Consider the following 13,571-nt stretch of genomic DNA (forward strand, 5'->3'; position numbering starts at 1 on the left):
CAGTTGATTTAAAAGTGTGAATATAACTATACACAATTAACAAAAGGTACATACAAATACATACAAATACAAACATTCATTGAGAAAAGCATAATCATGGACTTTTCTAAAAAAAAAGTTTTATAACTTCTGTTATGTAAAGAAATTAAATCTCAACAAAACCAAAGGAATTATTTTTCCTTATGGTGTATGAATATAACGTCCTATAAAATGTCCCTATATGATTAAATTATCTATGATAAACTTAAAAAGCTCACTTCAAAATTAGCTTTAACATCTTCTAGTTCATCTTCTAATTGTCTCCTCTCTTCAGCTGCTTTACGTTTTCTGTCTGATATATTCTGTAAATATAAACAATCAATATTTTAATCCTACATTCCATATTAACAACATACAGGAGTTGTATAAGAATATTTTCTTCAGACTTCAGGTGACAAGCATCTCTCATGTTCAAAATCTATTATTTTAACATTATAAATACATATTTGCCTTTTGTCACAGAATGTAAAATTTATTCATTTCTGAGGCTTAATGTGCCTTTAACCCACATACAATACTAACAACCCAATTGAAACTCCAAAGCACAGTGTCAGAAAGTTCGTCAGGATGAGAAAAGTGTCTTTAGCAATAGTTAGTGGTGTACAAATAATGGATTAGATTAGATCACTCAAGCATAATTTCATTGGCTTTATTTATAATTCAATCCTTAACATGCTGAATTTCTTGTATGAACATATCCAACTTATATAGACAAAAAATCTTTTATCAATTTTCAGGAAATCAATATGAAAATTTGAAAGACAGCTCACAGCATACAGACTGGCCAGCCTGCTCGAAGCAGAATGATCATTTCTTAGAATATAAATATTTCTAATTGTCAAGAACACAAAAAAAAATTGAAATCTCTATTTTTGGGATAAGAATGTTTAAAGTCACATTACATTGTTCAAGACTGAGAAATAAATCAGGTAATGCTCTGTATAAACATAACTATCTAAATACATATAAAAGTATCCCCCCCCATGAGACCTGGCTGCACAGGGGCTCAAATCAACAGATATACAATTAAACATGAATTAATGAGTTTTTTTTGAAGACAAAAAAAAGAAAAGAATTCATTTACTATTCAAGGCATCTTTTAGGCAAGGAGACAGAAGTTTTAGAACAAAATGTTACAATATATACTTTTTCTAAGGCTCGTTTAGCCTCCTGTAAGTCAGACATCTCTTCTTGTAACTGTGTTAACGAATTTTCTGATGTTTTTCTTGCATGTTTTTCCTCTTTGAGCTGCCTTTGTAAATCACCAATCATGCTTTCATCCTCTATAACAATATAAGATTTCATAAATTATTAGTATTAATTACTTTCAATGATTACCCATATACATTTACTTAAAGGCAAGTTAAGATAAAGAAATAATATGCCGAAACTCAAGAGATTAGACAATTCATTTCACTTACATGCAAAACAGAAAGACTCACTTTATGGACTGTATTATTGTTTAATTATCTCACATGTAGGTTTTTAGTATTTACAACGCTAAACCTACACTAAAATCAATGAACCAGTGCCTTTCCAGCTTTACTGCTCAAAGAAGACATTAAATCCCAACTTTGTGCATTATTTCATTAGTAAAGTGACAGCTTTAGAAGTTTAATTACTTCCATAATCAAGCTTATAGCTTTTTCACATGAAAAATAAAACTGAGAACACGCACCTTAAAGATTTGGATGGAAAAAAATTATCTTAATGGCTTAACATGACCAAGGTTTTATATTTTTCATTCTAACCTTTATGTTGAGTTTTCAGATTTTCTAATTCTTCACTCTGACGTCTAGTGTTTTTCCCGCCATTCTCCAGCTGCTGTGACAGTTCAAACTCTTTTTTCTTTAAGACTGACGTCTCTAATTGTAAGGCACTTATTTGAGATGATGCTTCTGATAGCTGTTTTGTTAACTCAACCTGTTGTACAGAATCAAACACTGTACATTTGTAATTTTTCTATTTATTCAGTTTTTACTGATGTTAATATAATTTTTGATCCTAAGACTCAATCTTTAATATGATTACTTTTTCAAAATAGTGAAATTCAATATACCTTTTTGACCTTACAACAATAGGTACTGATATAGTATGTGGATATATGGACATAACATAAGAATTACATAACATTCACAATCATATTGATATCTTAGAATTTTTTTTTTGGAATATTTCACATCTGAATCAAAAAGGTATAAAAACAATTTTTCAAGTTATCTCCCTTCACAAAAATGCCCTTGTATTTTAATGAATGATAACTAATGAAGGAATTATATAATATTAATTATTACAGAATGACTCTAACCAATAATAAAGATTTTATCATACATTTAATTTTCAATTGGGATAATTGAAATGTTTCATGAAAAAAAAACAAACAACACCCGTCAAATAATTCATTACTAATAAATGAAATTACCTTCTCTTGTTCAAGGGAGAGTACTCTATGTTGAGTTTGATTGGCACTAGACAGAAGACCTTCATTCCTCTGTTCCATCAATACTTGACTCTTCTCTACAAAACTGCAATTTTGCACATAAATGAAATTTTAAATGTTTTTTCGTGATCCTTATGAACCTAGATTTTGCCAGAAGCTGTGAACATCACTGTGCCATGTTGATTTTTGTTCTCATATATTACAGTTTTGTGTATCAGAAATTCTTACAAACAATAATACCAGTAAAATTCAATTTAGAAATACTTCACTGGAACATCAATTTTTTCCCTTAGACTTCTGAGACCAGTTAGCGATAAATTCCTTGACATTCTACTAATAAATGCCACCATCCACTGCACAAAATACTTGTTAAAGCAGACCACCTTTTAAGAAAAGCCTCTTTTCCTTATTTTGATAAGACTATTTTATTCAAATTTTAAAGTTAACTTATTGTTTGACTTTCTTTCATGCATACAGTACAACTTATAGACAGTATTATTAGTAAGTAATTAGATTCAACAAAAAAAAATTACCTCTGATTTCGTTGTAACAATTCTGATATTTTCTCATTTTGTGACTCAATTTTCCCACTCTTTTCAAAAACATCTTTTTTCAATCTTTCATTTTCCTGAAATATTTAAACACAAATTATCTTGTACATCGAGCGTGCATAGAAATTTAATGCTATCAGAATCAGAAAATGAAACCTCCATTGTAATGAAACAATGTTATGTGTTATTTTATGATATCATGTAAATTGTCACAATAAAAGACTGTGGGAATATTGTGAGTGATTCTACCCCAAAAATAATTTAAGAATTCTTTTTAAATCAATTAATCATTTTATTTGACTCTAGCATTAATTTTTAACCTATTTAATTCCCTTTCTTATATAATGATGTCACTTTACTCTAACATTCTTTAGGTGCTTTGTTTAACCTGTCAATAAGACACATAAAGTTTCCTATAAGTCTTTAAAGAATATATTACTTGACCTACAATGCAAGTAAATAAAAATTTCCTTCAATTTTCATTTTTTTTTCTTTTTTGAGCAGCTCTAGTAGGAGGGGATTGAGTTGGGGGAATGGCTCATGCCTTTCTCTGCCAATAGCAATAACTTGCTCATGTAACCAGTAAAAAACCAGACCAGCCTGTGCATCCACATAGTCTGGCAAGATTCTACAGACTGTTTGCTGTTTTTCAAGCATTTTTCAAATTAAAATCCCTAACACTTACAATGGACTGTTCCACATTTAAAGCAGGACAATTCCATTATATTAAAATAGCTGGGTAAAGGTTAATGTAACACCACTGCAGACTTGTTATCAAATGTTAGTACATATTTTATCCTACCTGAACAATTCTGGTGATATTATGAAGTAATACTGATGTTTCCATATTAGGTAACATGGCCGTGCCACTATTTTGTGAATTAGCATGATCAATCTAGAAAAAACAAAAGTAAATTATAAGAATAAAGTGGAACAAATAAATCTGTTATGTTGTAAACATTTGTAACAAGGTTATTTGGAAAATATTTACAACTTCTGTGCGTCACATTTTAATAGTTGTCACACCAAAATAAGTCTAAATGCCATGTTTTGAAACTTCCATCATAAAAGACGCAAAATGTTTAGCAGGAATATTCTGGAACTTATTTAAGCACAATTAAAAGATAGTTATGTAATAACACTACAGCAAAAATTAAAAAGACAACATCAAGTCCTCAGAAAAGTTTTAAAGACACAGGTCCTTTACTTTGTTTTAACTGAAATATATGGCACATCTAATGACTTTCCAACATCTGAAACTTAATATCCCTGCCATGTACTTACAAAGATAACCTTAAATCGCTAAGATAAGATGTAATAGTTCAAGATAAACTAGGTAGCACCAATGACTTTCAATGTATAAGTTCTAGGGATGGCAACGAATACCAAAATCAATTCTCGAATACTCAGTCATTTTTCCGATCGAGTACTCGGTTACTCAGATGATTTCCAATGATCTTACAATATCAACACCGTCCGCATGCTACTTTTGTTTTTCTACTTAAATTAATAGAATTCGTAACTATAAATAGGACTGCACAGGAGATAAATTAATTAAGATTGAATCAACAACATTATATTATAACGTTTTAATTATTGCAATATCAAGTTTAAAACATGTATAACAGTTCATATATCTTTTTTTCTTCTTGAAATAATATAGACTGATCGCTGGCAACAAAAGTTTAATCAGGTCTAAATACTAGTTACCTTTATTCACACATTCATAATAATCGGTCCTTTGTTGTTTTCATAACAGTTACTTCGGCTACAAACTGTTACACAATTTAAGGAAATTAAATATCATAAGAGGCTGGATGTCATAAGCGACACTGGTGCGCGTGTCAAACTGTTGATAGCCTCGTTTAATTTATGATATCATTTTCGCACGTCTGCAAGGATGTTTTGATTGCATTTAACAGGTATTTGTCTAAAGATACATGTACATCTCCGAATTTCTGAACTAATTGGAACCAATCTTTCTAAATCGCAAAATAATAGAAATTATATATTTTTTCTGAGTAATCGAATATAAATTTTGTTAACCAATATTCGGACTTTTGATCCACAGTCCTTCCATGTTCTAGTTCAAGATTACCTAGGTAGAACTACCAACATTTTATGTACCAGTTCAAGATTACCTAGGTAGAACTACCAACATTTCATGTACTAGTTCAAGATTACCTAGGGAGAACTACCAACCTTCCATGTATTAGTTCAAGATTACCTTAGTAGAATCACAACCTTACATTAGTTGTATGAATGAATACAAAATCCTTGAGAATATGAATTTAAAGCAAAGTAGGACAAGAGAATTAAAATCATAAACCATTACCAATTGGCAACTGAAGCCCCTGGGTAAATGTTTATTTGACTGCTTTATAAACCTTTGTCATCTGAAAAAAGCAATGTTGTTAACCAGATGGCCATTACTTGCCCTTGCACCTTATCAATGATGAAACATTAAGAAAGCAATCACCTTTTGTATAACTTGATCCATTTTATCTGACATTTTTGAGAGTGAAAGCCTGACTTCCGTGTTCTGCTGCCTTGTTTCCGATAGCAACATCATATCTGTACCCTGAGACATTCCTACAATATAAAAACAAGTTTCAATCTATTCCTGAACCTACTTTTAAAATCTCTAAGCCATTTTTTTCTTTCAATATCAAAATTGGAAGTGTAGCAAGATTTGATAAAAAAAACAAAAAATCAACAACAGCAGAAACCAAGAGTAAAATGTGTATTAAAACCATCATGTATATACATAGAAGAATATCTAAAAAAAATATTCAAAACAAAGCAAAGCATGTATCAAAAGGCGAAGGTTCAATTTTATTAAATGCAGTTTTATGTTAAAAAAATATTTCCTAGAATTCCTGAAATTCAGTGTAAATATATTATATGAAGGTAGGCAAATATAAAATCAAGGGACGGTGGTATGTGCAAAAATAAATGATGCAGTGGGTCAAGAATAGGGCCTGGTTCTTGTGACTATATGGGTTTGTGTAATGATTCAGCTTAAAAATGTTTCCAATGTACTGGGTTATATTGTATCTAGATGTCAATTTCAGCAGGAAATGGTCTTAATTATCATGATAAAGAATTATTTACTTATAACCTTTGTCTCTAAATATCTCATAAGAACAACATATTATTTAATTATTCTAATATTCAATGCAATATCTGTAATTACACCAAAACAAAGATTTAATTCTATTGTTTAATAAAGGCCATTAAAATGCATTAAAAACCCTGTACTGATTTCAAACATTGTGTTTTTTGAACATTTTCACTACTAAGACAAACATAACCATGTTTATATTTATATTTCTATTATTGCTTACTTAAACATCATAAAAAAGCCTCTAGAAATATGCTACAAAATTAATTGTACATGTATGCGCACAAATTTTCTCAAAGTTTTAATTCAGTATCAATATCTAAATTTTGAGCAAATATAGATTATATCAATAAATCTTATTCTGTTTCAATATTATTTAAGGTATAAAAATTAATGGTTTTTGTCTAAAATATTCTGCTAGTAACAACTTTTATAAGGTTGGTTGATAATCATTAGAAAGTAAATACTACAAACGTGCAAGTCTGGGAAATGCGTGCTAAGAGAATATACCTTGAACTACATAGGGAGGGAAGTTGCTACCTGGAACAGCTTGTTGTGTCTGATTGGGAAACATCTGAGTCTGGAAACCAGGCTGAAATATACATGTATATAGAATAAATTCAAATCTGTTCCATATTTACCAGTACTTTTGTTTCATAGAAATTTGAAATTTAACTTTTGTGAGTATCTCTTCAAAAAATGAGATCTTAAGATATATTTTTTACTTTTAGCCTAAAGTTGCTTGTGTAACATATTATATGATAAATTTAATTTTTGATATTAATAAAACTTACATTAATCTTGCTATATGTTTTACTCAGACAATTTTCTTAATTACCAAAAAATCATGAGTGCCTTCTAACATTAGAGTTTAAATAAACGCATGAGTTGTACACCGTTAAGTAAACTGTATCTGCTAATGAAAAATAACCCATAAATCACCATTTAAATGTTTTTGCATTCATGGTATAGAGCTTCATATGACAATGAGTAAGATCCTTTACACCAATGAGCTTGTAAAATGGACAAGCTCTGCTTTGAATTTGGAGCAGTTTATTTTTTGTTTTAAAGTAGTTTAATTAATTACCACAATGATAAAATTAAGCAGACAACATTACAGAGTTCAGACAGATATAAAATGGTCGTTTTTTGTTTTATCATATGCAACTTAAAGAGTGTTTTTTAAGTTTTATGACAGCCACAATTGCATTTGAGACAGTCATAGTGACCTCCAGTCACCTCTCAATGACAACCCTGTATTCCATTAGTACATGGGTACATATTTTGAAAATTTCCCTATAAATGGTAAATGGTTTTGTCCATATTGAAAGATGTTGAGCGATGGACAAGTTCATTAAATACGTTCAGCAGAGACAGATTTAAGATTACATGTACCTGCATCATATTAGCCTGCTGTTGTTGCTGTAAGAAATTTTGTTGAGGTTGAAATACTGCCATTTGTTGAGCACCAGGTAAATCTATAAATTATAAATAGAAAATATTGAATGAATGTAGGTTTCATACTAAATTAATTGAACAAGTTGAAAAAAAGTATATAATGCTAACCTTTGGCCAGCATAAAATTGTTTTTATTCAACGAGTCCAGCAAATGACATCATATGAAAGTGTTATTACACTAGTGTTATGTCAATGTCGTTTTTATTAAATGGCTTGATTACATTCCTGCGCCTTAGCTTATGTAATAATTAAAAACCAATACTTCTAAAACATGATTTGTAACAAGGAGATAAAATTTAATAAAGTTGTTTTTTTTTCATACTGAATTCATTTTGACAGTTTAGAAATCATCCCTTATATGTGCTTTGTAACAATAATTTATTTCATTGAACAATATTTGCTATATTCTGTAGAGGTAAAAAAAATCTTTAAAAAAACAACAACAGTTTACTTCTAAACCGATGATAGAAATAGATCAATTATTACTTTAAAAAAATCAATATTTTCCAACTGTTTCATATCAAATTTACATTCTATTTTCAACCTACTTTGTAAAAACGCAGGTTGTGTTTGGACCTGACTTTGCATTGATGTTGGCTGGAACATTTGCTGGGGTTGACTAGGCACAGGTGCCGCAGTCTGGGCTGCAACCTTAGGAACTGGGCGGTGAACTTCTTTAGGTACTGGCTCTGATGCTACAGGTACTGGGGACTCCTGTGAAAAAAAAATAGAATTTATCTATCATCCTTTGATTACCAGATTTTAAAAATAAAGTTTCTGCTCAAATTTATAAATTCAAGAATTACTATCTATTATAAACAAGAGGGCCATGATGGCCCTGAGGTCGCTCACCTGTATATAGGCCCCCCCCCCCCCCCCACCCGGGCAAATTTTTACCCAAGGGCTTTTATTTGTTTATTTGAACAGACTTGGTAGTCACCCATAAGAAGATGTTTCATGCTAAACATCTAAGTTCTAGCTCATTGGGTTTTTTAAAAGAAGATTTTTAAAGTTTTTACTATACACATATAGTTAAAAACAATGACACCCCTGGGGCAGGGCTAGTTTTGACCCCCAGGCTTTTATTTGAACAAACTTTGTAGATATTTACTTAAAGATGTTTCATGCTTAATATCTAAACTCTAGCTATTTGGGTTTTTTCAAAGAAGATTTTTAAGTTTTTGCTATACACATATAAGGAAAATCAATGACCCCCCCCCCCGGGCGGGGCCAGTTTTGACCCCAGGGCTTTTATTTGAACATACTTGGTAGACACCCATTAGAACATGTTTCATGCTAAATATCTTAGCTCTAGCTCCTTGAGTTCTTTAAAAGAAGATTTTTTAAAGTTTTTACTATATGCATATAGGGAAAATCAATGACCCCCTGGGGCGGGGCCAATTTTGACCCCAGGGCTTTTATTTGAACAAACTTGGTAGACACTCATTAGAAGATGTTTCATGCTAAATATCTTAGCTCTTTGGGTTCTTTAAAAGAAGATTTTTTAAGTTTTTACTATATGCATATAGGGAAAATTTATGACCCCCTGGGGCGGGGTCAATTTTGACCCCAGGGCTTTTATTTGAACAAACTTTGTAGACATTCACTAGAAGATGTTTCATGCCAAATATCTAAGCTCTAGGTCTTATGGTTCTTTAAAAGAAGATTTTTTAAGTTTTTACTATATACATATAGGGAAAATCAATGACCCCCCTGGGGTGGGGCCAATTTTGACCACAGGGCTTTAATTTGAACAAACTTGGTAGACACTCACTAGAAGATGTTTCATGCTTAATATCTTAGCTCTAGCTCTTTGGGTTCTTTAAAAGAAGATTTTTTAAGTTTTTACTATATGCATATAGGGAAAATCAATGACCCCCTGGGGCGGGGCCAATTTTGACCCCAGAGCTTTTATTTGAACAAACTTGGTAGACATTCACTAGAAGATGTTTCATGCTTAATATCTAAGCTCTAGCTCTTACGGTTCTTTAAAAGAAGATTTTTTAAGTTTTTACTATATGCATATCGGGAAAATCAATGACCCCCTGGGGCGGGGCCAATTTTGACCCCAGGGCTTTTATTTGAACAAACTTGGTAGACACTCACTAGAAGATGTTTCATGCCAAATATCTTAGTTTTAGCTCTTTGGGTTCTTTAAAAGAAGATTTTTTAAGTTTTTACTATATGCATATAGGGAAAATCAATGACCTCCCAGGGGCGGGGCCAATTTTGACCCCAGGGCTTTTATTTGAACAAACTTGGTAGACACTCACTAGAAGATGTTTCATGCCAAATATCTAAGCTCTAGCTCTTAGGGTTCTTTAAAAGAAGATATTTAAAGATTTTTCTTTCGGTTGCCATGGCAACCAGAGTTCTGCATGGAATTAAATTCTTTGAACAATTTTTAAAGGTGACCACCAAAGGAACATTCCTGTGAAGTTTGGATGAAATTGGCTCAGTGGTTTATGAGGAGATGTCATTTAAAGCAAAAGTTTACGGACGGACGACGGATGACGGACGGACGACGGACGGACGCCGGACGAAAAGCGATCACAAAAGCTCACCCTGTCACTTTGTGACAGGTGAGCTAAAAATCAGTGTGGGAAAAATCATACATATTTCTTGGACTCCTTTATTTTCCACATGGACTGGAAACATTAAGTATTTAAAGTATTGTAATAAACATTTTTTTTATAAATTAATAGAATATGAATGACCATTATCAATTATATCTCATAAAGAACAATGCTGAGAAAATGGACCTTAACAAAAATTTTGACACCAATACCAATGAGAGGGTCATGACAATTGCTCCATTTTTTCTTTGAAAAAGTAGTGATAAAAAAACAGATCTAAAGGATAGTTTTAATAAAAATTCTGTTTCATTGGTATAAAACTTTATTCATACAAAGGAAATGTAAGAATATATACCGGAACATGTTCCTCCTCGCTATCTGGATGGGCTGCCACTGCCCCTGATAATGGTAACATGGGCCGCCCCATCTTGGCCATGCGGGAGATCAACTTTGCTTTACTTGTGTCAGGAGGTGGTGACTGAAAATAAAACTATTAAATTAACTGTGATATCTAAATTTATGATTATAACTTAAGTTAGGTACTATTATATCAATATTAAGCCCAAGGCATCATAGACTTCATTAAAGATCATGTTTGAAAACTATTTTCTGACTTTCATATCAGACAGGAAGTAACATTCCTTGTTGAATTTAAGTACTGGACATGGCCAACTTAGCATCTAGAACTGTCTATTGTTATTTAAAGGGATTTCAATACCCAAATACTAAAAGTCAGTATAGTCTGGAATGACTGCAAATATGTTCAACAAGGCCTTAACATATACATGTACTATTGGTATACACAAGTAATAATCACTGTAAATTTCCAAACTGAAAGAAAACTATGAGACCATTTTCTTCAAAATTAAAAAAGAAATTAAAGGAACTCCACTGAGGTTTATAAGCCTAAAAACATGAAATCTTAATTTTTCACATAGATAAACATGAGCACTTAAAACAGAAATAAAAATAAGATATAATTAAGTAATTTATAAGAAATATAATTAAAATCATACGTTTGTGCTATTTTCGGTCCGATTTGAGTGAAAAGCGTTTAAACGCTTTTCAATTTTGGGTCATTTTTCACTATTATAATAATTATTCTGGAAAAACGGAGCGAGCTAATGATCTGAAATTTTGCACATATGTTATTGGTATAGATCTACATCAAATGGAGTAATATTCTCAAAAAATTATTTCCAGTTCCGTCATGTCAAAAAAACCTTAGTGGAGTCCCTTTAAGGGAAGATATAAAATGATTTATAGTTTTCTTTATTTCTTTAACACATAATGTTTATGCAAAAAAAACTTAATAATAATGATCTAAAACAACAAATATACATTACATGGGTTAATTGTTCTGTAATTGACTTTGTTCTTTGTTTTACATTTGGATCATCATCATCAAAATCATCAGCATCTCCAGTCCCGCCTTTCTCAGCAGTGGGCGGAGCTTGTACTTGCTGGGAAGGTGGTGCTGGAGAAGGGGAGGAGTCTCTCCCCACAAGCTTTACCTGCAAAGAAAAAATGTAAATTTGAAACCATTTTACCATTTTAAAGTTTTACTGTTTGTTCATCATCCAAAGTTATCATATATTTTACCAGATTTTTATAGCTTGAGTTTATTATCTGAAGCATTGAATTGATTTAGTATGAAGAGATGCGGCCAGATGGCTGCATGTGTTTAAACCCTGACAGGATAAAGCTCTTGCTTCCTTGAGCATTGAGTAAGAAACTTTACAGCCTTTGATAAGTACTGGTTTGTTCCATGAACGGATTTCCGGGTGTGTGTATACGGTAATAGTTTCATACAAATAAACTTAAATAAATTTTGTATAAACTAGAATGATCTTCCATAAAAGTATTGTAAGTAACACTGCCTTGATTGACTAGTGTTAAAACACTAGACTTTTGAAAGAAATAGTTGCAGTGTCAACTACCAGCCATGTCATTCAATATGCATAAATAACAGAACTATACCTAGCTCAGCATAAATATATAAAAGAGTACTGGTATTTTCTTTAGAATCTTTTACTTTATCAGATATGAACGATGATTTACATAACAAAAAGAACATTTTTGTTTATAATATCAATACACTTCAAATACATCAATATAGAAAAAGAAAGAGTTTTCATAGATATGATAGAAAAATATACCCGAACAACTTCTATTTCAAACAGCAGCGTTGCATTTGCTGGAATTCTGCTGGGCATGCCTTGACTACCATATGCTAAACTAGGGGGTGCCACAAGAAACCGCTTTCCTCCCTTCTTCATTCCAACAACACCTGTGTCCCATGCCTGAAAATCAATTAAATTTTTTAAGCATAATTGATTCATTTCTTTTCTTATCTTTCATGAAAGATATACCATTTAAAAGTCTTATGACAACTATTTAGCTTCACTGGTTGTGTAAGACCTCCAGTGCCCTTAATTGCATTATTTCTGGCATTACTGGGCATCAAAGTAGAACCACGGCCTTCCATAAGCTTACTGAAATTCTTCATTCACCTAAAGGAGTCGAAAGCATCTGTGAAGATTCCAACAACAAAGTCTGAACATTTCTAAAAAATTTCATTTTTGATCTGAAAAGTTTTTATAGTTTTAGTTAAAGTAAAACCTAAAGAATTGAAACAAATATTTGAAAATAACCAGATTCTTCACTTATAAAATATATGGTTTGTTTACATGAATACATGTGTATTAATGATTATCATATTTTAAGAATTTTATAATTCATCAATTAATTCTAACATTTTACCTTGATCACTTTTCCAGCACCAAGTTTAAATCTAAACAATTTGTCGGCATTCGCATTGGAGTCAAACACCTGACCAAAAGTACTGTTTGTAAGCAACTTTCCGGTGTATTTCACCTCCACCGAGTCACCAGTCTGTAGGGCCTCCCCATCTCCAGCCACAAGCTCCTGTGTGAAGAGTGATGTTGGGATAGGTCCTGTAGATAATGCTTTTGCTAAACAAACCTGAAAACAACACATAATATATATTTATAATTAAAATTATCCAACAATTCATTTTATAAGATAATAGGTAAAAACAAGAGCTGTCCGTAAGACAGCGCGCTCGACTTTTTTATTGCTTGCCAATAAAAAAAGTTTTTGCAGTAAAAGGCAATACAAGAATCTCTGTATTTTTAAAGTGAACAATGGCCATGAGCATTAAGATATTTAGTGAAGAATTATTTTACTGAATTGTGTGATACCCTTGAACACTGCAGCAAAGTTTGAAATGTTTAAGTCAAAAGAGGGCTGGTAAGAAAGAAAAAAAAACTGAGTTGAGTTTTTTAGTGCTTGCCTATAATACAAAACATTGACAGTTAAGGACCATAATTCAAATAAAATCTTTGACAGAATTACCTTCT

At 31.6% G+C, this 13,571-nt stretch overlaps 1 protein-coding gene across 1 annotated transcript in view; it reads right to left on the reverse strand.

Annotated features, from left to right (window-relative positions):
- LOC132713696 (FK506-binding protein 15-like) overlaps positions 1-13,571 on the reverse strand; it is a 39,077-nt gene that overhangs the window by 17,227 nt on the left and 8,279 nt on the right. The window contains exons 5-18 of the mRNA XM_060696368.1: positions 12,952-13,173; positions 12,348-12,491; positions 11,535-11,702; positions 10,544-10,666; positions 8,161-8,326; positions 7,550-7,632; positions 6,665-6,746; positions 5,510-5,622; positions 3,833-3,925; positions 3,013-3,107; positions 2,462-2,564; positions 1,791-1,962; positions 1,186-1,322; positions 258-341 (exon numbers count right to left, since the gene is read on the reverse strand). Coding sequence (XP_060552351.1) covers positions 258-341; positions 1,186-1,322; positions 1,791-1,962; positions 2,462-2,564; positions 3,013-3,107; positions 3,833-3,925; positions 5,510-5,622; positions 6,665-6,746; positions 7,550-7,632; positions 8,161-8,326; positions 10,544-10,666; positions 11,535-11,702; positions 12,348-12,491; positions 12,952-13,173 — 1,785 coding nt within the window. The remainder of the gene's footprint in view (positions 1-257; positions 342-1,185; positions 1,323-1,790; positions 1,963-2,461; positions 2,565-3,012; positions 3,108-3,832; positions 3,926-5,509; positions 5,623-6,664; positions 6,747-7,549; positions 7,633-8,160; positions 8,327-10,543; positions 10,667-11,534; positions 11,703-12,347; positions 12,492-12,951; positions 13,174-13,571) is intronic.

The sequence above is a fragment of the Ruditapes philippinarum genome, unplaced genomic scaffold (assembly GCF_026571515.1).
Source record: "Ruditapes philippinarum isolate M1 unplaced genomic scaffold, ASM2657151v2 ctg650_1_1_1_1, whole genome shotgun sequence".
NCBI classification, from domain to species: Eukaryota; Metazoa; Mollusca; class Bivalvia; order Venerida; family Veneridae; genus Ruditapes; species Ruditapes philippinarum.